A 24,250-nucleotide genomic window follows, 5' to 3' on the forward strand; every position below is an offset into this window, starting at 1 on the left:
TTAGGCTCTGGTTAGAGATAAGAAGACCTCCCCCCAATTCTCCCTCCCTCCGTGCCCTTCCCCACCCTCACCTGCCCCCCTCCATGGTGCCAGGAAACTTTGCCCCTCTTTTCCCCACATCCCTCAGGCCTGCCTTCCCTGCAGGGAATGTTGTTCTTGTTCTGGAAAGCTCTGCCCCTCCCTCCCACCAAAACAACCATTCCCTGGGGATTCGCGGCTCAGTTCCTGGAAAAAACAACAAAGAATCCGACAAACCAATTCTCACCAAGGTGGTACCGATCTGCTGGGGTTGCTGAGAAGTTGAAATGAGAAAATGAATGGAAAATACCTAGCGGGGTGCCTGGCACATAATAAGTAAATGCTTAGTAAATGGTTTATTATGATTGTCTTGTGAATGTATGTGAGGGTGAGGAGAGAGAGAAGAGGATGCTAGCAAAACCCTGCAAATTAATCTACTTACTCTTTTCCTTCCACCCTAATGGTCTCTTTATTGAATTGATGGCCTCCTGCTCATCAGGGGCTCTGATGACATCAGAATGCTGTTGGCTGAGTTGGCAACATGCATTGTTAGTCTGTTAAGGCAGAAGGTTAATTGCTGAGGGGCAACTTTTAATACCCTTTGGTAGAGCCTGACACCCCTCTGATGTTCACAGCATCCCTGTCTCTCCCCTAAGCTCTCAGGACCCGTAGGCTCCGGCTACCCCGGCCTGCTGGCCAGCCCCCCAACACACCTTTCCTCTTGTGCCTTTCCTCCTGTGCTTCTGGAAAACCCCCCATTCCACCATCTCCTCTACTGCAATCCTGCCCGTGTGGCAAGGACAGTTCACATGTCACTTCCTCCAGGAATAAAGGTCTGATGACTGGAATTCTGAGAGAAAATACATGAGGTAGAGCAGGTGAGGAAGAAGAGGAATCAACGGGAATCCTGGTTTGAGGATTTGCCTTGAGTATTACAGAGACAACAGGTGGTCTCATTCCTACTTACCCTGTGTGTGTGTGTGTGTGTGTGTGTGTGTGTGTGTGTGTGTGTGTGTGTACACATGCATTCCAGAAGTCTTTCCATAAAGAAATAGGAAATAACACCTATGATCTTTCTTGTCAACTAACCAGAGGCTTCGAAGCCTATCTTTTTCTTCCCCCACCTCAACTTTGTATTGTTTATGCTACATTAGCTCCCACCACTTGATTTAAGATAATTATCATGAATTTACAGGGACTTCAAAAGCCTCACCAGCCCTAAGATTTTGCAGTGTGTTCTTTTGCTCTTGGGAGAGCTTGCCTCCAGGCAGAGAGATGTTTTGAACAAAACAGCATTCCAGAAAGAAGGCTCCCTGTTTCAAAGATGAGCACTCTCTCTACCCTCTTCCCCCTGCATTGTCTGTGTACCTCTCAGGGTGAGGTTATTATTATTATTATTAGGCTGGATGCAGCTGATGAAGAAGTGGTATTTATTTATTTATTGTGTTTTGGTCCCTGAGTTGGAACAGATGATCACCAGAAAAGAAACTCCCTCTGTGACTCATCTCAGGAACATCTTGCATTCCAGCCAGTACAAATATGATGAAGAGAACTTTCTTGAGGGCCTCTCATATACTAGCAACTGAACACATTAGCCAAGCTGAGCATCTCTTGACTGTTTTTGCATTGGGGAAGATAGTCATCTCTGACCTCCTTGTGTTCCTGGTTTATGAGATCTTGAGTCACGCGCCTTTCTAGCCGATTCCTCTGCCGCTTGGAGATTATAAGACAGTGTCTTCTTCACAGGGTCCTAGAAGGTGCCACTCACTGGGGAAACACCTCTTCGTGATGGCCTGGATTAGTGACATTTAGGCCCTTGTATAATAAGCATAGCAGGAACTTTCTGGGGTATGGCTGGTGTAGCAGGCACTGCTGGTGTCCTGCCCATGTCCCCTCAGACTCACCTGTGTACACAAAAGGCTGTTTAATGCAAATAGCCATGACTCTCCCTGAGGATATTTTCTTTCTTTCTTTCTTTCTTTTTTTTTGTCTCAGGAGCACACCAGCCCTGCAAGCTGGGCTAGCTGGAAGTGCCAAGAAATTAACACATTCTCCAGGAGCAGCCATTGACCAGTGATAGAGAGAGATTGGTAAATCAACATCCAACTTCCTAACCTTTCAGTTGAGATGACTGAAGCGTGTGTTCTTCGCTGTCTCCCAGCATTCCCCAGTAGAACTGAGCTCCACTTGCCCACCCTGGTAACTTGTTTGACACATTTGTTTCCTTCCTTCTCCTGCCTCAATGCTTCACTCCCAAATAAACTACTTTCAGTCAAATCCTTGCCTCAGAGTCTGCTTGTAGGGGAACCCAAACTTAGATAACTAGCCAGTTAACTTCATCAAAACCCAGCAGACTTCCTGCTTCACCTGTCTTACCATGTTCATCACCATTGGTGATGGCCGTTAAGTTTTCATTGTGGCACTGCAAAGGTCTTGACATTTGTATGTATATGGGTGCACACGCGTGTGCAGATGCCACCCTTTAAGAGGCGGTAACTTCTGTATGGAAACCTGGTAAGGCAGAAATTGTAGATTCAGGAGGTAGCCAATTCAGTAAGGGGCCTTGTACCATAAAGTAAGGACAAGTCTTTATGCTGTTAAAATCTGTGGATCCAGGAGGCACATACTCATGAGGTTCCCGTTGGCTGTGCGTGAAGTGGTTGTTGAATGAGTCTATAAAGGAATGAATAATTAGGTCACATTCACTTCCTTTCTTAGCTCTGAGTGCTTAAGGGTTAAGGTCATGTCCCCTCTGCTCCTTTTTTAAAACCTCAGGTACCTTTTAATGGAGCCAGGAAACTTAGTCATAGTTGTAGGCTCTTGTTTCTGTGGAAGGATCTCAAGATAGTTAGAAAGTTTCCTCTCCATGACTGATATCTGAAATTCCTCAATTAAAGTTTCATTTCTTTGTCTACAGCTTTATCACTGACTTGAGCCTTATCAATCATATACCTCAGTGAGAATGAGTTTTTCTGCTTCTGTCTGGAAAACCCAATTTTTATGGAGGAAACCAAATTCTGACTGCTCAGGAGTGGCAGGGGGAAGACAAAAATGAAGATCAGGCATCAAAAGGAGATACATTTATGTTGTTTTCCTAGGGCTGACAGATACTTCAGCCAAGTTGCAAATGAATGTACTTGGTGATTTTAAAAGCATTGGAGAAACTCGCAAAATTTGGATCGCGTTTTTATGTACCTGATGGCGTAGTAGTTAAGTGCTATGGCTGCTAACCAAAAGGTTGGCAGTTCGAATCCACCAGGCACTCCTTGGAAACCTGGGGCAGTTCTACTCTGTCCTGTAGGGTCACTATGAGTCAGAATCGACTCGAAGGCAACAGGTTTGGCTTTGGTTTTAGTACTTCACTCAGCAGTCCCACCTCTCCCTCCAGCAACCAAGCTGTTGTAGCTCAGTAGCATCCCCTTATTGGCCAGGTGAATGCCTTTGGTTCAGTGTTTTCCTCACAGCATCCTTTCTTTCCCTGTTCTAGGCCCCCTCCAATCTCCCCAGTTTCTCTGTGTTTTATCTCTTCCAGCCAAGCAATCTCTTTCTCATTTGGGTCTATACATACTTTTGAATCCTCTTCCTCCCATTCTCTCCTTCAATTCTTGCCTAATTGTCTCAGAAAATCTCATTACTTTCGGTCTCCCTCTTGTCTTACCCTGTTTTCTCTCCTCCTCCACCATGCTCTTGTTTTTTGTTCCTCTCGTGAGTGAGAAAATGACCCTAATTAATCACTGCTGGTAAGTAGGAGAGGAAAGCTACATAGGCCGTTATGTCAAGGAGAAGGAAAACTATAGGATCTGAAATGAAATTATGCATAGTAGCCAATCAGTGGTGGTCATTTCAGAACCCTTGAAAGACCTCATAAGGCCACATTCAAGCTGTAAAAGACTCTGGCCACCTCTTCTTTCTCCCTTAGCCTTCTAGCCTAAATGAGAAATAGGCTTTGGTATTTATTTAAATTATTTTCCATTGTCTTTAATTTCTAATGTTGCAAGTGTTGTTTTTTTATTTTCATTTCAAATATTCAATGTTTCAGCTATGTTGGAGGTTTGGTGGGTTTTTGTGGGCTGGCCTGGAATCCTCACCATCAAGTGTGACACTAATTCTATGGTAAATGCCTTCCCCTTTCCTTAAGAACTGGTTATAAAATTAACCTTTGAAGAAATGAGTTTTAACTTGGGAACTGAATGTACAAACCCATTCAGATGCAAAGAGGGCATGTATAATGCTACCCAAGATGCTCACAGGAATCATAGCCAATGGATGTAAAACCAAAAGGATCTGATGTTGATGAGGACACCAGCGGCAAGATGACAACAATGATAATGATGATGGCAATGACAAGAATGAAAATGATGAAGATAAAAATGATGACAGCAGTGACAATGGGAATGATAATGATGAAGATGAAAACAACAGTGAAGACAATGACAGTGGTGACAACAGTGATGACAATGACAATGATGATGCTGCTGATAGCCGTGATTTATTATTTTTTTTCCCATGTGCTAGGCACTGTGCCAAATGCTTTTAAGCCCAATTTTACACAGAGGGAAACTGAGACTTAGAGCTAACTTGCCCAGGGTCACACAACTAGGAAAGTTAGGCAGAGCTGAAATTTGAACCCAGGCCTGCCTGGGTTCAAAACGTGTACCTCCTAACCACTCTCACAGCGCCTGTGGGGCCCAGTACCCAGGATGAAGCTGGCACTGTCTCCATGCCAGTGCTTGGTGAGGGGCTCACATGCTTTAGAGGAAAGCGAAAATCTGAACCTCAGTCCTTTGTACTTCAGAAATCTACACCCCTTCCTTCCAGTGACCCCTCAAAGGGTCTATTTCTGGCACACTGGTCTCTGGAAAATGTCCCGCTAATGACACAGGATTATAAACAGTCCTTTTCCCAGAACAAAAATGTAACCTTTGTATCTCAGTCTAATTAGAAGTATTTTCTCTTCCAGAGGTAGGTTTTTTTCCCCCTCTTTATTCCAAATTTAAGAGTTTTCTTTGTAACCAGAAAAAACTTCCCCAAACCATAGTATTTTAAGATGATAGACCCTGGCTTAAGACCTTCGAATAAGATGGCTGCTCTGGCACCAGCACCAGCACCTGATGGTGTTTGTGGGTTCTGGGTATCGGGTGGAAGGCTGGGGGGTGGAATGCAGGGCAGGCACTCGCCGAATCTCACAGTCCACTGTCCAGGTGAGTGTCTTCTGCCCCAGCAGCAGTTCTTCAGTGATTCCCTCCTGGGCTTCTGAAGTGTGCCTTCTGTCTTCCACTGAGGCTGACCAAGACATAAGGAGGGGACTTCTTTCCTCTTAGTTTCAGGCTCAGCCCTTTCCGGGAAATAAGCATTTCTTCTCTTCCTTAGAAACATCCTCGCACTAACATCTCCCCCACAGCTGCCTAGGGATTCTTCCTTTAGAGGCTTACTCCTTTACCTCTGTAGGAAATGTGGGCCATGAAACAGCCCTGTGAAAAGCCAGTAACCCTGGGCAAAAATGGACTTGGTTAATACCTTGAGAATTGAGTCGAGAAAGATGGAGAAAAAAGTATCAGGGTAGAGGAATAGGATATGCATGTCTGGCACACAGTAACTGCAGAGATATCTTTAGAAAGAATGAATAAATGAATAGATGTAAACCTACTTCCCTACTCCAGCCTGGCTGCCAGCCCTCACTCAGGCCTGTGAGTCTCCAAGGACCACCATTAGGTCCTCTGTGGGCAGGGTAAAGTTAGCGGTGAGTACGAAATGAGATCATAAAGACTAAGGCACCTAACATTCTCTTCCTGGGTGAGAAAGGAGCCAGGGCAACCCTATGGTACCCTCCCTATCAGTCTCTCAGATCCCTCTTGTGCTCTGGTAAAACCCAGCGAAGGCCACAGATAGAAAACCAGCCTGTGGAGTGTTTGTGTAAGTCATGAAGTTCTCTCTGTACTCTTTAGATTTGTCCAGCATTAATGTTTCTCTTTTCAACCAGCTATTTACTTGGCAAGGCCCAGGCCTAACCTGAGATCCTGCAGAGACCACATAGTAGGTATGTTGACATGTAGTGGGTTCTGAGCCAATGCTGTAATGTCTTTAACCACAGACACTGCCCTGCTGCGGGGAGTTCGGTCCCCAAGAGAGACAAACCATCCTCTGACTGAAGCTGAAGAGGTTTCCCTACCTTTCTTTTCCTGTCAACCTTCACTCCTTCCTGGCCTCGTTTAAAGAAGAACCAGAACACCCAGAAGAAGTCACCACATTTTCTCCAACCTCTCCCTCTTCACCATTCTTGGTTCATCCCTCCCCACCATTCTTGGTTCATCCCTCCCAACTACTTCCCCCAGACCCCTGCAGGTGGATTTGTTTGGAGGATGGGGAGCAGAACCTTCTCAGTGGTTATGGGAGTAGCCCAGAAATGTTCCCCAGCCCAGTTCTGCATCTCCCCACACCCTTTGTTTACTTTCCTTGCTCCCTCCAGTTCTGCTTGATTGCCCACACCTCACCCATCCTGCATGGCCCCCAGCGAGTCTTCCTATGGCATCTCCCAGAAGGCCCATTTGAATCCATCCCAGCAAGCACAACTCTCCTGGGAGGCCTGGGTTGACTTTCTACCCTACTGGAGAGTAGAGAAGTACTTCATGTTACATATAAGGAAACTGAGTCCCAGGGACATCAAATGACTTTTCCACAGTCACAAAAAGTTCATGTGTGTCTTGAATCTCATCTCTTCTACTTCAGTGACTTGTCTATTAGGCATCACTGACTCAAGGGTGTGTTTCTTCTTTTTCATCAAGCTCCTCACCCATCAAACTCTTTTGGGGTGAGTTTATGGGTTAAGGCCATTCAGCATACTTTGGTGTTTGATGCTCGTTATAATAGAGATGTAGCAAGGAACCCTTTAGGATCTCCTGGCCTGACTCTGTGGACTCCATAGTCAGTGTGTTAGACCCAGGTGCTCCTCAGCATCCTTCGGATTGTGAAACAAAGGCCATGAGTGAGGCAATGTGGTTTGGAGGAAGGAGGTCTGGAAGTCAGAGCATTCTATGCTGTGTGACCTTGGGCAAGTCATTTAACCTTTGAGGCTCAGCTTCCTTGTCTGCAAAATGGGAGGGTTGGACTGAACCAGTGACCTTAAGACTTGTTCAGGCAAGGGAACCCTGGAAGTCTTGCTGGGCCTTGAGAGCTTCATCACTCCTGCTGAGTTGTAACTTTTTCATTCTTACATTCCTATCAGAAAAAAATTTGTTTTTGGAACATTCCCTCAACAGATGTATATTTATTTATTATTAAATTATATACAAGTCCTCTAAATTTATTTATTGCATATGCTGTATATGAAACAGAAAAAATGGGCCTAAAAAAAGGATAAGCGGATAAGATGAACAGAAATGAAAGTTTCATGACACACCCAGGAATGACCTCACCCCTGCTCCCCAGGGAAACCTTGGAGTATACTGATGTCCAAGGCCAGTTTATGATGCTCGGGTCCACCTCTTCCATTTTCACCAATATTTGTGGGCAGGTCAGATGAGAGCTAAGATTCACACTGTCCTCTTTGACAGAGCTTCTCCATAGCCCGTCTTCACAAATATTAGATGCACTTGTCAATTGTATGAACACCACTGTTCGAATAGATGATGTAACATGTTGGGGAACTCATTTCAAAAGCTGATTTGAGTAGTCGTATTCCTTTTTTTTTTTTTATTCCTTTTGGAGGGCTGCGTATACCTCTGGATGTCAAAGGCAGTCTACCATAAGGCAGGAGACTATTTTGTGTATTCTGTGCATTTTAACCAATGTGGGAATACATTCGTGTGGTAATTATGTTCATGGCTCCACTAGAAAGGCCCTGTGCTAATGTTTAAAGCTCAGAAAATTTAATCACCGGGGCAAGTAATTGACAATTATTACACCCTGTGGGGAGAGAAAACCCATTTTTTACCCAGCTGGAATTACTTTTTAGCTACTTAGTGCAGCTTAGGTCCTGAATGGTGAAAACCATATTCACATTGTATTAAAGGACAAAATTACTCTTTTCTCATTTGACTCATAATGAGTGGCTGGTGATTTTTATACAGAATTAGGTCAATCATCTAGGATGTGGTTTAAGTACAGACTTGAAATCAGAAAATGGACTCAGAATCGGGTGGGATTGGAAGTGGGCAGGTTTCTTAGCAGAGGTCTCTGGGAAGTCAGCCAGAATCTCCTCACCTCTTCCTGGGGGTGGGAGAACATTGGGAGAGGCTGAGAGAGGCAGCAGGGAGGGAGTTCGGGGTGTTGATGGCTTAGTCTTTTCTGGGAAGTAAGAAGCAAGATCAGCTACCAAGAAGAAGGCTGGCTGTCCAGGTGCATTGTTCTCTGGCCTTTGGACCAAGGGTTCCCACCCTGAGCTGCACATTAGAATCACCTGGGGGATTTTCTAAAACCCTGATGCCCAGGCTGCACCCCAGACCAATTAAATCTGAATCTTGGGAGTGGTCCCAATTATCAGTATTTTTAAAGCTCCCTGGCGGTTCCAATGTGCAGCCAGGATTGAGAACGGGTTCTAGTCCACATCTCAGAACCTAATGTGCGCAGGAATCCCTGGGGACGTTGCTAAAATGCAAACTCTGATTCAGCAGGTCTAGGACATGGTCTGAGATTCTGCATTTCCAGCAAGCTTCTGGGGGCGGCGGCTGCTGCTGCTGCTCCAAGGACCCCACCCCAAGCAACAAAAACATCATCCATCTATCCATTCCTGGAGTCGATTCAGACTCATAGCAACCCTGTAGGGCAGAGTAGAACTGCCCCATAGGGTTTCCAAGGCTGAAATCTTTATGGAAGCAGACTGCCACGCCTTTTCCCCACAGAGCCGCTTGGTGGGTTTGAAATGCTGACCTTTTGGTTAGCGGCCAAGCACTTAACCACTGTGCCACCAGAGCTTCTTAACAAGGACATAAACAATCCAATTTTGACCTGAAATAATTGATAGTGTCTATATTTTTTTTATAGGCAAAAACCAAAGCTATCAGTATTTTACAATTGGAAAATACATACCTTGAGAGAATTTCTAGGATATATTAAAAAACAAAAACAAGAAAGCGAATGTTTTAGGGGAATAAATTTATCTTGATATAAAAATCAAGTTGAGGCTAATAGCCATGAAAGAAGGGAGCAGGCCACGTCTCCAGCTTGTTGGGGCTGAAGGGAACATTCCTAGGACCTGAATTGGCATGGAGACTTTAAGGCCTGCACTAGAACATTCTGGTTCTGGGGGTGGGATCCAGCCCCATCCAGCCCAGACCTCAGGTAGTCCCAAGGTCCTCATGGGGCACCAGAGCTGGCGGTGTCCCCTGGCTTGAGTTGATATGAGTTAAACCTCTCCCTACAGTACCCTAAGTACCCATTCCTAAAAAATGTCTTCAGGAGCAGTGACTGTCTTTACAGCTTTATCTGTTGTGAAAATGCTTGCAATTCACAAAATAAAATTAAGCCACTCTCTAGGAGGTGATGTGGGCTTTTGAGAGGGGCTCCCAGCATGCTGCAGGGCTTTTGTCTGAATTCCCATCTCAGAAACCAGGCTTGGCCTGAGGTGGTTTCAGGGACCCTGTTCCAGGTCAGTGTGGTGTTCACAGCCACTTTCAGAGCTTCCTTCAGTTGGAGTTGGTGCAGGGTCTGCAGGGAATGTGGATCCTCCCACCCCAACTGGGACCTTTAGGATGTGGCTGAGAGCATTACCGGTGAGGGTATCAGGTTACTTATATGGGTGTCATGGATTGAATCGTGTCCCTCAAAAATGTGCGTCAACTTGGCTATGCCAAGATTCCCAGTATTGTGTGATTGTCCACCATTTTGTCATTTGATGTGATTTTCCTATGTGTTGTAAATCCTACCTCTATGATGTTAATAAGGCAGGATTAGAGGCAGTTATGTTAATGAGCAGGACTCAATCATCTACAAGATTAGATTGTATCCTGAGCCAATCTCTTTTGAGATATAAAAAGAGAGAAGCAAGCAGAGACAGGGGACCTCATACTATCAAGAAGGTAGTGCCAGGAGCAGAACACTTCCCTTTGGACCCAGGGTTCCTGCACTGAGAAGCTCCTACTCCAGGGGAAGATTGATGACAAGGACCTTCCTCCAGAGCCGACAGAGAGAGAAAGCCTCCTCCTAGCGCTGATGCCCTGAATTTGGATTTCTACCCTACTAGACTGTGAGAAAATAAACTTATGTTTGTTGAAGCCATCCACTTGTGGTATTTCTGTCACAGCAGCACTAGATGACTAAGACAATGGGTGTGTGTGTGTGTGACTCACTGTTAAACAAATGTCCACAGTAAGGAAATAGATGGGCTCTAGGACCTGGAGAATAGTCTAAATTATCTGAGTGGTCAAGTATTTTCTCTTTGTAAGTTAAGTCATAAATGAATCTTCATTATAAAATGTCCATCTGTGTGGAAGCCTGTAGGGTGAAATGCGTGCTTTGTATAAGGCTCTGGAAGGAGAAGGCTTCAGAGGCAGGCACAGCTGGCATGGGCAGGGTCTCATACCAAGTGGGCACCCAATAGGGCACAAACGTGGGGCGAGTCACTGACCGACCAGTAGAGAATTTGTCCCAAGTTCAGCTTCTTACCAACAGAATTCTTCACGCAGAAAACAGCATGCGTGCGGCTTTCCTTTGACTTTCTTTTTCTGGGTGTGTGAAAAAAAAACACAGGAACCCAAGGTGAGTTCGTTCCTACCCCATCTCTGTCAGGGTCTTCACCGTCCACACCTACTGCCTCATCAGAGTCTCCCGTTGGCCAGGGAGGGTGGGTGGTTGCTATGCTACCTTTGCATGGTGCCTGTGGGCCTGGCCTTTTGCTGTTTCTACACCAGGACTGTGGTGACCTCTATAATAATTGACCTTGGGTGAGTTAGTTAGCTTTTCTGGGGCTCAGTTTCCTCCTTTGTAAAAAGGGTCAGAAAGGGGCTGTCAGGAAGAGGATAGAGATATTGTAAACCTTAATGCCCCTTCCAGACGTGACGTGCCATGAGTCTATAAATGGACCTGTGACAAGAGCCTGAGGACGAGAACAGTAGGCTCAGGAAGGCCTAGGTATTCATTCATGCATTCGCTCGTTCAGAAAGCACTTCCCAAGCACCTACTATTCACCAGGTGGGGTGCCAGGTACAGGGATATAGAGATGAGACAGTCCCTCCCTCCTGGAGAAACAATAGGCATTCCCAGTATGGGGGGAGAGGGGTCAGGACTAGACAGGGTAAGTCAGGGTCCTGAGGGAGCTGAGTGGGGGTGGGGGAAGATCTCAGCAGACAGATGAGCAGGAGTTGGCTGGGTGAAGGCAGGGGCTAGAGAGAGTTCCAGGATGAGGGCTACCAGTTTTCTGACCTTCCACCTTCTGCCTGACCATGGTCCCCTTGAGCTGCTTTGCGGGGTTTCGTATAATTATATTTTCATGATAATTAGACAAGGGAGTTCATAATACGTTATAACAATTCTGTGACCCCACAAGTCTCCAAGACCAAATACTGCCCCAGACAGTCCCTTCCCACCTGCCCTGGAACCTGAGGCTTTCCCCCAAAGCTCCATCCAGCCCCAGTGTAGTTCATGCACCTCCCAGAAGGCTCTGGCTTGTCCCTCACAGTGGCCAGAGCCCTCAGGGAGGGGTGAGAAGGCTGAAGGGAAGCTGGGTGGGGCTGGTGAAGACGAGGGCAGCAGCAGTCAGTCAGAGAAGGCTCTGGCAGCCACCCACCTGAAGTGGATTCTGAAGGGCCTGAGAGGCCACTCGGTGGGAGAAGTCAGGGCATGTTCTGTGCCATCTTTGGGCTTCCTGTGCGTTTAGAATTATCCAGCTGTGAGACTGTGCTCTCATAACGGGCTGTGCCTTCCAGAAGTGGCTGCCTCCCGCCCTCCTTCTCTTTCTGCCTCCCTCCAGCCCCTCCCAGGGAAGAGATGGCAAACCTCTGAGTGCCTCCTCCTCACTAGTCCACCAGCCCCAGCAGTTGGCCAAGGGCAAAGGAAATGATGGTCTCCAGTGACCCACAGATCCAGATTGCCTGCTCCCCTCCCCACCCCAGTGATCATGGGTAGCAGGCAGAGTGGGTGGATGACCTCACTTAAACCCACTTGAAAATGATGTTTTGAAAAACCCAAACAAAACGCTCCCTGCCACCTCTGAAGAAATTCACACCCCCTCTGCATGAGCCTTAGTCAGTGGCCCTTGTGACACTCCTTGATTTGAAGAGGTCCCCAGCCCACCCTCCACCCACACTAATAAGCAGCTTCACTACAGAGTGGGGAGGACTGGCTGCCACCTTCTCTCTAGTCATTATCTGCCTTCTCAGTTCCTCCTCGGGGAAAGAGACTTGCCCTTTGAACCCTCACTTCATTAGTGGCTTTGTATTCTCAGAGCGCCTCTGCGGCTTCTAGGGCTGGCTCCTGTGCAGCAATGCTCGGCTGTGCCTCCACTGTGCCCACTCTGGCCCCTTCATGTGCTGACCCAGAGTTGGGGAGGGCCTGCTGACAGATTGGACAGCAAGGGGAGGGAGGTACAGAGAGAAAGAGGGGACGTCAATGGGTGTATTCTTGAAGGTAGAGGCTCCTCTCTTCATCTGGGTACCTCCCTGGCCTGGTGTCACACCTGGTGGGCAGTGATGCTTAGTCAGTGGCGGAAAGAATGCAAGCCATGTCTCCACAGGCTCTTCTGGGCCTACTTTGGCTGAGGAGTCAGGCAGGTCCAAAGCTGTCAGGTTGGAGGAGGCGGAAGTGAGCCTTTGGCCCATAGTTTCCCTTTCCCTTCACTCCCCAGATACCATGTGCTGTCCACCGCACTGCACCCCAGCCGGCCCTGCTTCCCATCTGACCCAGGCCCTCTTCTCAGAGGCCGGGAAACCCTAGCTGGAGATCTAACGGCCTCCCTGTAGCTCGTGGGTGTGATGTATCCTCCCACCCATGTGACATCTGCCTCAGGAAGACAGGGTGGGGTGGGTAGCTAGAGGCAGGTAACAGAACCATCGCTGCTTTGGGCTGTACTCCCCGGGACAGGAACTCTGGTAACCTTCCAGCACCTTCCCCTGTGAGGGGGACAGTGGAGGCCTCTTGTGGAGATAAAAGAACAAACACTTCAGTGAATTTGCTGGAAAGACATGGCCACTGCCTTGTAGGAATCTAAGGCTCAGGTGCTCTCTCTTGTACACTTCTGGACACACATGCATTGGTGTTCAAGGAGAAGCTGTAGGGACCGCTCTTGCCAGTGAGCAAAGTACGTGGAAGTGTGGGCCCCACACCTCCCACCAAGGAGAAGGAGCCTGGGATCGGACCTGGGCTCTCATCCCACCTTGATGTCACCTTAAGCTATTTAACCTCCCTGTAGAATCAGTTTTTTCATAGCTAAAATGGGCATAATTATAGGACCCTTCTCACTGGGTTGTTCTGAGGGTTAAGTGAGATAGTACATGGAAATTCTTACTGGAGGGGCTGAAACATAGTGAATGCTCAGTGAATTTTAGGTCTTGCCGTCTGTGGGAGGAACAGGGGCCTGTGGGAGGTGCCCCAGGGACCCCTCCTCACACTCTGAGTAGGAGTGTTCTAAGGAAATAGAAGGCCTAGAACCTAGGCAGGGGAGTGAGATTTGCAGGGAGATGTAAGAGCTGGCACCTGAGCTGAAGGTGTATTCAAGGAGCAGGTAGAAAAGGCATCCAGAAACTTGAGTTTGAGGGAGGCAGAGAGAGAGGGAGGCCACCACTTCCGGAAAGTGGACAGATGCAGCCCGTTATGAAAGCACAGTCTCACAGCTGGACAATCCTAAACCCACAGGAAGCCCAGAGATGACACAGAACATGTCTTGACTTCTTCCATTGAGTGGCCGCTCAGGCCATTCAGAATCTACTTCCAGGGGATGGCTGCCAGAGCCTTCTGCAACCATTGCTGCCCTTGTCTTCACCAGCCCTACCCAGCTCCCCTTCAGCCTTCTCTCACCCCTCCCCAAGGGCTCTGGCCATTGAGGGACAAGCCAGATGCTTCTGAAAGCCCTCATTGCTGGAGGAGGCCTTAGGTCCTCAGGGCCTTCACAGGACTATGTGTGAGTGGCCAACAAATCTTTGTCTTACTGTTGGGAGGTCTCTCCTGGCATAACATTGATGCCTTCTCATGCTAACAAAATCTCTGTCTCATCAAAGACGTCTCCCCTCCTTAGACTATAATCTTCATGAAAGCAGGAGCTTGCCATGTCCCACTCATGACAGCATCTCCAACCCCCAGGCAAAGTGCTGGCATGTAGAGGCATTGAGCAAATCAATTTGTTGGATAAGCAAATGAATGAATGCTGAATTGGAGGTATGGCCATTTTCTGGACTGAGTCAGGGAGCATACACCTTAGGAAGAACCAGTACCTTCAGCTGGGACAAGCCCTGTCAGCCTCCAGGAGGTGGGCTGCGTCCATTCTGTCTGCCCCAAGGGGATTATTGGTCAACACACTTGGGCCCCTTAGTGGTTTCCAGAGGGCACTGTGCCCATAGGGAGCCAGACCCCCAGAGCCCTCTCTGGGAGGCACCGCCATGCACTCTGCCAAGAGCATCTTCTACCAGGCAGTCTCCACAAAGTTGTTTGCATAGCGTCCTTCCCCTCCCCTCCCCTCGTTCTGCATCAGAGAAACTCCTTGTTCTGTGCATCTGACATGTTCTAATAGCCTGGCAGTATCACAGAGTTGTTCATTTGTTCAAGTTGCCTCCCTGTAGTGAGGCTGCATTTGTTTCCAAGTCCATGGTGCCCTGGGTTGCCTCTCTCCCTTGTTTTTGGAGCCTGTGTTGGTGACTGGGAGCTGGGGAGAGGAGGAGGAGATGGCCATAGGGTTAAAGTTGTCCAAGGATCAGACAGGTGTGGTCCAGAATCTGAGCTGCCCAAGACCCACCTAGCAAAACTGAGTACTACTGAATTCTTATTGAGCCCCAACCAGACTCCAGGGCTGCTCACAACCCTGAGTTAGACATGGTGCCTGCCTTCTCCATGGTAACAATGCTAAATACGGACGCGTTTCCATGGAGAGCCACATGGCAGCTGCAGCCATGCTTCCTCCAGGAAGCACACGCGCCGGGTCCCTCTGGTCTTTCTGGAGGTGGCCAGATGTCTGAGGAGGTGCCTCGAACATCAAGCACGCTTCTCACAGTTTTGAGGATTGCAGTTTCCAACCAGTATTTCATCTCCCCAGTCCTGGAATCATCACCTTCCCCTCCTCTTGACAAGTAGAAGTTCCAGGGGATCACAGGGCAGACAGATGAGCCGATGGGGGATCATGGAAACTGGACCCAATGGTCATTCTTACCTGCATCACCTGCTCCAGGGAGTGGCTTTTCATATGATCGAGAGGAAAGGGGATGTCATCAGCAGGAGGGAGACAATGGGACAACCGGGACAGCCCTTGTGCTGTTGCACCACTATCTCGCTCATCAAATCAAATTTTGGAAGAGTTATTGCTGCAGAGAGCGTTTTCAGTGCTTTCCAATAATTTGGATTGCGCCCTTCCATATTCATAGAATTCTGATGTGACGAGGGTTTTATTATTTCCTTAAATGCAAGGAAGTCTGCACTGCTTATTTGAACTTAAGTCAAATCTCTTCATATTTTAACTGTCCAATACAGCAATGTGGAATGAAGCTTTGTTTTTGTTGAAGGCTAAACATATAAGCTGAGTATTAGGCTTAAAAATACTCTGTTTAACCTCACTTAGTTCTTTCGTCATTACATCATCTGTGTTTAGAACATAATTGTCTGTTATATTGGGACTATCTGCTCACCGCTGATCCTATGGGTGTGTTCGTATATATTCGGCTGTATCTGTAATGGGTTTGTATACAGTGAGAGATGGGCTGTGCCTCCCGGTTAACTAAAATACGGAAACTTTTGAAAGATGTGGTGAGAGCTCTTAAGGCAATTATAAATATTCTGGTGAGGAGGACTCATGTGATGTGTTCTGTGTTGCAGGCCAAGTGATCTCAGCACCAAGTGATGGACAACCTGCAGTCTCAGAACCTCCCCATGGACATGACCGACTCCCCTCCCTCCTTGGCCAATAACAGACTGGAGAATGGCATGGCCCAGCTAATAACCACCGAGGCCTGGAATATCAACTCCACCGACCTGGTAAAGAAGGCCCTGGTGACCGTACCAGCCCCATCTATTCTGAACCCCCCTGCCGAATCCCAGAGCGGCATGGCTCTGAAGGTGGCAGCCACAGTGCTGCAGCCCCTGTGCCTCGGGGAGAGCCCGGTGGTGATGCCCATCCACATGCAGGTAGAGGGAAGCTCTGCGCCTGAGCTCAACCCCAATGCGAATGCCACCTACGTCATGACCACGCAGGGCCCCGTGCAGCTGCCTGTGGTGCTTGAGCAGCACGTCTTTCAGCACCTCAACTCTCCTCTGGTCCTGCCACAGGAGGCCCCGTGCTCCTCCAATGCCATCCACAACAACCTCTTCCAGGGAGCCGAGGACCCCGAGGCCCAGCCCCAGCTCCTGGACCTGAGGATCCCCAGCCAGCCGCAGGAGCCCACACTGCCCTTTGAAGCTGTGCTCCAGAATTTGTTTCCTGCCCAGGGTGCTCTCGGCCCCCCACCCTGCCAGCCTCCTCCGGGCTACCCCTCCGTGCCCCCCCAGTCCTTTAACTCCCCCTTGACCCCCTTGGTCCCACCGGCCACCCTCTTGGTGCCCTACCCTGTGATCGTCCCCTTGCCTGTACCAGTCCCCATTCCCATCCCCATCCCGGTGCCTCAGAGTTCTGAATCCAAGTTCAGCCCCAGTTTCCCCAAGCCACCATCTTCCTTCAGCCTGCACCCTTTTAAAGGCCCCCAGCCCCCTCTGGAAAAGGAGGAACTGAAGCCCTTTGACCTCCTCCAGTCCAGAGAGTATTTCCAGCTTAGCCGCCACACAGTCATCAAGATGGGGAGTGAGAATGAGGCCCTGGATCTCTCCATGAAGTCAGTGCCCTGGATCAAACCCGGTGAAGTCAGTCCCCCAATCTGCCAGGAAGATGCAGTCCTAGACCTGTCACTGGCAACCCACCGGAAATCTGAGCCTCCCCCTGAGACCCTGTACGACAACAGTGCATCAGCAGACAGCCCAGGCCACCCAGGGATGGAGAAACTTCCCAGTGGTGCCGAAATGCCCTTCCCCCTGGCCACACCCCACGAAGCCTCCACCGTGATGGAGAACCGCATCTGCAGCAGCAATGCCCCTGAGATGCTGAGCCAGCCCAGCCACCCCAGTGGCGAGGTTAAGGCCGAAAATAACATGGAGATTGTGGGCGAGTGTCAGGCGGCCAAGGTCATTGTCTCTGTCGAAGACGCTGTGCCTACCATCTTCTGTGGCAAGATCAAAGGCCTCTCGGGAGTGTCCACCAAAAACTTCTCCATCAAAAGAGAAGACTCCGTGCTTCAGGGCTACAACATCAACAGTCAAGGAGAAGAGGCCGTAGAAAATACGGAGCCCCTTAGGAAACCCATCAAAAACCGGAGCATAAAGTTAAAGAAAGTGAACTCCCAGGAAATCCACATGCTCCCGATCAAAAAACAACGGCTGGCCACCTTTTTTCCAAGAAAGTAAATAATGGCTTTTTAAAATTTTTATGATTATAATATGGGGAAAGGTGCATTGGTTTTATAAAAAGGCATTTAAAACAAATTATCTTTGTTAATTATTTTGGGGAGGAGTGGGGCAGAGGGAAGGCGAATTGGCTCTAGAAGCCCTGTAAGCTAGTAGCATTTTCTTTTTTAATTTTTGAATTTTCACAAATGAATAAATAAGAGCAACCTATTTTTCAAGCAGATTGCACATTTTTTGCAGCTTTAATGGAATATTGGGTGAATCAGAGGGGGTAAAAAAAGCTATTTTCATTGCCACAAAGTGCTTTGATGATGTAATACCTAATAAAGGGTAGGATGAATATTTCACAATAAATGTTTGTTTGCACTAATTGGCTACAGTATTCTATCATTTCTAAAATTTCCATTCCTTTACTGGGATGGTTCAGCCCAAAGTCTGTTGCTTGTAAAGCACAGCAAGTTATCTGTTACAGACCCCTAAGTTCTTCTAGCATATTGATTGGGCAAAGAAGAATAACGTTACCCAGTTAGTTGCCATTAGTTGTCATTGAGTCAGTTCTGCCCCATGGTGACCCCATGTGTGTTAGGGTAGAACTGTGCTTGATTTTTCAGAAGTAGACTGCCGGGTCTTTCTTCGGTGGTACCTCTGGATGAACTCAAACCTCCAGCCTTTCAGTTAGCAGCTGAGCTCTTAACCATTTGTGCCACCCTGGAACTCCTTTGCCACCATAAAAGGAGGATAAGGAGTATGTACGACCTTGAGCAAATTACTTCCCCCTCTAGGCCTCAGTTTCTTCATTTGTAAAAATGGGGCAAAAGGAGGGGGTGAGGAGGTGAGTTTCAAGTACCTGAGGCCCCTTCCAGCTCAAGACAGCCCTTGGATGTACAATACTGTGCCTGAATGTTCCATAGACTAAAACAAATGTCTCTAAAATGAACCTGCCCCCCATCCAGAATTTAGCTGGAAAGGACCTTCTTTTTAAGGGCAATAAAAACATTGTTCCGAATGATGAAAAGTATTGCAGGTCAAAAGTATTCCTGAAGGCCACTCGATGGTGGGTTAGGAGGAAAGTTAGTTGCTGGTGGATGAGGAGATGTCTCATGAATTTCTCAGGCTTGGATAGGGGTGGGGTGGAGAAAGGAAGAGAAAGCCATTCTTTGTTAGTTTAGCCCAGTGGTCCTCAACTGAGGTGATTGTGCCCCCAAGGGCATCTGGCACTGCCTGGAGATATTTTGGGTTGTCACAATTGAAAGAGTGCTACCGGCATTTAGTGGGTAGAGGCCAGGGGTACTGCTGGACATCCTACAAGGCACAGGAGAGTTCCCACACACACAGTAAAGAATGATCCGGCCTCAAATGTCAGTAGTGCGTGGTTGAGAAAGCCTGGCTTAGCCATTCCTTGCTAGATTGCCATGAGGCACCTGGAAGGAGACACCGTTGCGATGCTCTGACCTGACAGGATAAAGCCACCCACACAAAGGAAGAACTGGGAATGTACATTTAAAATAAGCCTGCGAGGTGGCACATCGCACTTGTGTCTGAAGCTGTGCTGGTGAGAGGCTGATTATTGCACGCCTGCTTTTAAACTTAAAGCTCGCTCTTTCACATCTTGCAATTAGTATGTATCCAGCTGTTCCTGTGAACATGAACAGGAGGAAAAGCAGTTGTGAGACTGTTCTTTTATTACCAGGCCCTCTGTGGATAGGGTTACACTTCTAGCTGGTCCCGTACCATACACCCAGAATGGATTTGCTTTTTCGTGCTCTTTTCCTGTGTTGTTAAAAATTTCATCTTCGAAGTGTCACGTGATGGTAAATAACCAGATCGCTGTTTCTTGTCAGGCTAACTCTTCCAGCTCTGCAGCACACAGCCAGACTCCATCCTTTCAGCCTCGAAATGGTGCAGTTGTTTTCCATTTGTATTCTCAGTGTGGGTTTCTGGCCATGTTTTCTGAGCATGGCATGCGTATTCTAGTTTCAAATAAAACACAAACGTGCCTAGGGGCTCTAGTTTCCCGTTCTGCTGATGCCTTTTCTCACTATGCTGGTGGTTTCTGCTGCCGCTGCAGTGCTAGGAAGCCCCTTTATACCAGCCAGCAGGGCCCCTGTCCTCACAATGTGCTGGGAAGAGCTGCTGATTCTCTGACTTTGAGAGAATGAAACTCATAATTTGCCCTTTAGAAGCAAGTGCTTAAAGCTGAGTGACATAGAGGTGGAAAGGAAGGCATTTGTAGCCTATAATTACCTAATAAACCTTGAACCACAAAATTCCCTTTTTCTGTTTCTGGAAATGCCCTTTTCTCCCCAGATGTCAGCTCTGGTTGAGTGAAAAAGGCTGGTTCCACAGCCAACCCTGGCCAGCATGTGCCATTCCCAGCCTTGGGATGGGTTTCTGGAACAGGCCTCCTACCCACCCAGCCATGCCCTCACTATTGAGGGCCCTTTGGGGAGAGGCTGTAGTTGTGGGGACTGGATGCCAGGTTGGGAGATTCACCCATTGAGATCTGTGAAGATTGCACACACAGAGGGTGTTGTGTTGGTACCGTGGTTGACACTGTCTGCGTGCCCCTGCCCCCCACCTTCAGCCTTTGATGGAAGCTGGAATCTGCTTGGCTACATGCAGGCCAGGGAGCCAAAAGGGGAAAGGGTCGATGACTGTCGCTAGAGTGAGCCTAGGGTTTCCTGGTGATTCAATTCCATCCCCACCCCTCAGTCAGAAGTTGGAAGCCTTTCATGCAAACCTTATAAAGAAGGACCATCAGCCTGGAACCGTGGTTCCTGGCCTGACCCATGTGATCCATGTGGGGCTCACAAAGTGTTAATAAGGTTGGCCACTGGCAAATGTTCAGGCGCCATCATTTTTTCTGCTTGAGTCAATCAACCATGGCCACTCTTATTGCCCAGCCTTCGCAACTGTCTCCAGTAAACCTACCTTCAGGTTTGGGCCATGCAGAGTTGCCATCAGATTTTCTCGTGACTTAATTTCTCATTCATTTTCAAGAATGCTTTGGGCCAACCAGCCTAAAGAACAGTCTGTCAGAGTCTTTTAGGAATATGATTAGTCCCCTGGAAATGTTGCCGTTTGCTCAGATTTGTCAAGATGGCTTCAGCTGACTTCAGTTAGAAGTGATAAAAATGGGGACAAATTGTGAAGATCCATCTTTGGGGGTAGTGATTCTCCCGGTAAAGTACAACTTAGCTGATCTAGAAGGGAAAAAACGCTTCAAAGGGGAGGCAGCTACTATCCTAACTAAGGAAGACATTGACTTTTTTTTTTAAGACATTGACAGTGAGTAGAAATTCTGCAGTGAGGACAAAGTTGAAACTCAAAGGCAAAACTCTCACACTTAAAGCATGAAAAATATGTCTCCAACAGTGAAGACTCCAAACAAAAACCGAGAGAGAGGGAAGGACGGAGGGAGGGAGGGAGGGAGGGAGGAAGGAAGGAAAGAGGGAAGGAAGAAAAGAAGGAGGGAGTGAGGGAGGGAAGGAAAGAGGGAGGGAGTGGGGGAAGGAAAGAAGGAAGGACAAAGAAGGTAGCCAATTACTGAGAGGGTATGTCAAGATTGTGAGGGTGGTGCAGGACCAGGCAGTGCTTTGTTCTGTTGTACATAGGGTCACTATGAGTCAAAATCAACTTGATGGCACCTAACAACATCAACATGTTAAGAAAGTCATTATCTTCATAAATAGCACAATTAATAAAGCAGAAGGTCCAAATTTAGATTCCATTTTACAAATGAGGACACTGAGGCTCAGAAGAGTTGTTTGCTTTCAGTTTTTAAGCACCTACAACTCAAAAAATACAGACTTTACAATGATTTTTTTAATATTGGGTTTGAAGCCCAATGAACCAATAGGAATTTGGACTGTTTGGGAACAACAACAACAAAAAAAGCCAGTATGAATTAGTGAAGAGTCTGAATTACTGATTTTTTTCCAATCATTTTCAAGCCCATCCCAGTTAACTGGTACACCTAGAGCACTTGGTACAATGGTAAAGGGGAGGTTTCAAGCTGAAGGGTGAGAATGCCAAGCCTCTAAAAGCCGCACTCAAAAGCTGCTAAGCTGAAAACTTTAACAGCAAGGAAAAAAAGCATTAGAGGTGGTTCTGGAAGACTTTACTCCTCATTAAATCAAAAAGTCAGTTTTCCAGTACAGCTCACTGCTACCAGGTCAAATAGCTGTCATTCCACATCAGCGAGACAAAATAGGGTGGATTTGAGGTCCTCAGGGTGCCCATTTTGATAAATTGATCTTTCATTGTAATTAACATAATGCTTGATCCTATAGTAAGTGGTGTATCTAAGGTAAGGGAAAGAATTAATTCCAAAATATTGTAAATAATCCACCTACCACTGTATTTAGACCAGGGGATTTCTAAGTAAAGTTAGATTTGAGCTATGCCCCGCTGAGATGATCACAATTCCAAGTGAGACATTTACCCTGTTAGCCCAACCTCTAGGTTATTGTTCTTCCAATTGTATTCTATATATACTCTCAAATAAAACTGTAGACTCACTCTCCTGATAAAGATGATAGAGGTCACCTGGAAACTGTCCTCGCCCTGCTACATAATTTTTTAAATACTAAGTTTGGGTAACCCAGTCACTTATTAAGAATGTAATGAGCCTTTATTACATCAATAGCACCAAGCTGTCGGTCCTAGATGGTATTAGGAATTTGGTTTTATTTATGGTAGAACTGCCCCATACGGTTTCCAAGGCTGCAGGCTTTATGGAAGCAGACTGCCACATCTTTCTCCCATGGAGCGGCTGGTGGGTTCGAACCGCCAACCTTCCTGTTAGCTGCCAAGCACTTTAACCACCTCGCCACCAGGGCTCCTTTGATTGTCCTTAATGACAACAAAAGCCAAACTCCTCCGTTTAGTAGTTCCCCATTTAAACACCAAAGAGCCCTGGTGGCACAGTGGTTAAAGTGATCAACTGCTAACCAAAAGGTTGGCTGTTTGAAATCACCAGTGGCTCCACGGGAGAAAGATGTGGCAGTCAGCTTCTGTAGAGATTTACAGCCTTGGAAACCTTATGGGGTTGCTACGACTCAGAATAAACTTGATGGCACTGGGTTTTTGGTTGGTATTTAAACACTAGATCTTTTCACAGCCTCCTTCCTTGGACTCGAGTCCTACCTCCTCTGCTTTCTCTTTCTCACTTCTTCTCCTTCCATGATCTTGATTGCTCTTTCCTCAAGAACTCCAGGTAGGTGATGAAAATGTTCTAAAATTGATTGTGGTGGTGGTCGGGCAACTCTGAATATATTTAAAAAAAAACATTGCGTCGTATACATTAAATGGGTAAATTGTATGGTATGTGAATTATATCTTAGTAAAGCTGAATAAAAGAACCCAGATAGAAACTGGACACTGACTATACGCTCCAGAAAAGCCTCCTAGAACTGAACAGTTACTCCCATTTTTGATCAGTTATATCCCCGTCCATATATCCCCACTTCCCATTAGGCCTCACCAGGGGGGTGAATTATCCAATAGGAAAGGTAAGCACAGATGCTTACCAGACCATCTGTAGTGAACAATCTCAAAGATGCGGTGAAACTCATGTGAAATTGGTCACTACAGATTAATGAGTAAGCACAAGTAAGCCTGTTGCTTGCCTTGCTTGCTGGGTCATCCGTCTCTGTCAGGGATTGTACATTTGAAAAGAGGCTTTGATTCTGTAGGAAGGTGCTGTGGGGTTGGGAGAGAGACAGATGTCATCCACACTAGAAGCAGTCTCTGATGTGGTGAAAAAATGTAAAATTGTTTACTACAGATGATCTGGTAAGCAAGGGAAGCACTTGCCTATTGGATAATCCACCACTGGACCTCACCATCTTGGTCAGATCCCTTTTAATATGTCCTTACCTCCTGCTGGGTTCCACATATCTGGCTTTCCCAGGTTTTTCTTTACTGTCAGAACTTTGCTTGGAACATCATCCCCCATGCCTCATTTCTTGGAAATCACCTCTCCCAAATCACCTCTCCCAAGTGATTTGCCTTGGACAGGCCTTCACAGACCTTCAGGTTGTTCCTTACCATTTGTCTTCCAAGGTTCAAACTATATTTGGCCACCAAAACCAAAAAAAAGCAAACCAGTGACCCTGGAGTTGACTCTGATTTATGGGGACCCCATGTGTGTCAGAATAGAACTGTGCTCCATAGGGTTTTCAAAGGCTGATTTTTCAGAAGTAGGTCACCAGGCCTTTCTTCCAGGGTGCCTCTGGGTGGGTTCAAACCGCCAACCTTTGAGTTAGCAGTTGAGCACTTAACCGTTTACACCACCCAGCCACCAGACCACAGACTTCTTAATTCAAGCAAAATCTCATGAAGAAGACTAATGCTAAAAAAAAAAAAAAAAAAAAAAATCACAAAACAGCAGCTGCTCTGGTTTGGAGGCCTGCCTGTCTGCTCCTCACTCCACAGGGCCCACAAGCATGGTTGACAAAGCTACTATTGTGGTGGCACTGGACATGCCCTAGGATTGCTGCTTTATACCATCCCCTTCTAGCCCCTTCTTGTCATGCTCTGGGACAGCTGGATGATGTGCCTTCTATTATTTTGCCTTACACCTTATCCAGGGGTAGAGAGGACATTCAGGGCTCCTGTGGCCTGATGGCCTCTGAGCTCAGCATTAGGAGACCGGCTTCCCAACCATCAT

At 47.2% G+C, this 24,250-nt stretch overlaps 1 protein-coding gene across 3 annotated transcripts in view; it reads left to right on the forward strand.

Moving 5' to 3' along the window:
* Window positions 1-17,938, forward strand: part of RAI2 (retinoic acid induced 2) — a 79,489-nt gene extending 61,551 nt beyond the window's left edge. For all 3 annotated transcript variants that reach the window (XM_049872098.1, XM_049872097.1, XM_049872099.1), the window contains exon 2: window positions 15,964-17,938. In XM_049872098.1, the coding sequence (XP_049728055.1) occupies window positions 15,988-17,577 (1,590 nt within the window). In that variant the 5' untranslated portion in view covers window positions 15,964-15,987 and the 3' untranslated portion in view covers window positions 17,578-17,938. The remainder of the gene's footprint in view (window positions 1-15,963) is intronic.
* The last annotated feature ends 6,312 nt before the right edge of the window (window positions 17,939-24,250 follow it).

Source organism: Elephas maximus, chromosome X, assembly GCF_024166365.1.
Source record: "Elephas maximus indicus isolate mEleMax1 chromosome X, mEleMax1 primary haplotype, whole genome shotgun sequence".
NCBI lineage: Eukaryota > Metazoa > Chordata > Mammalia > Proboscidea > Elephantidae > Elephas > Elephas maximus.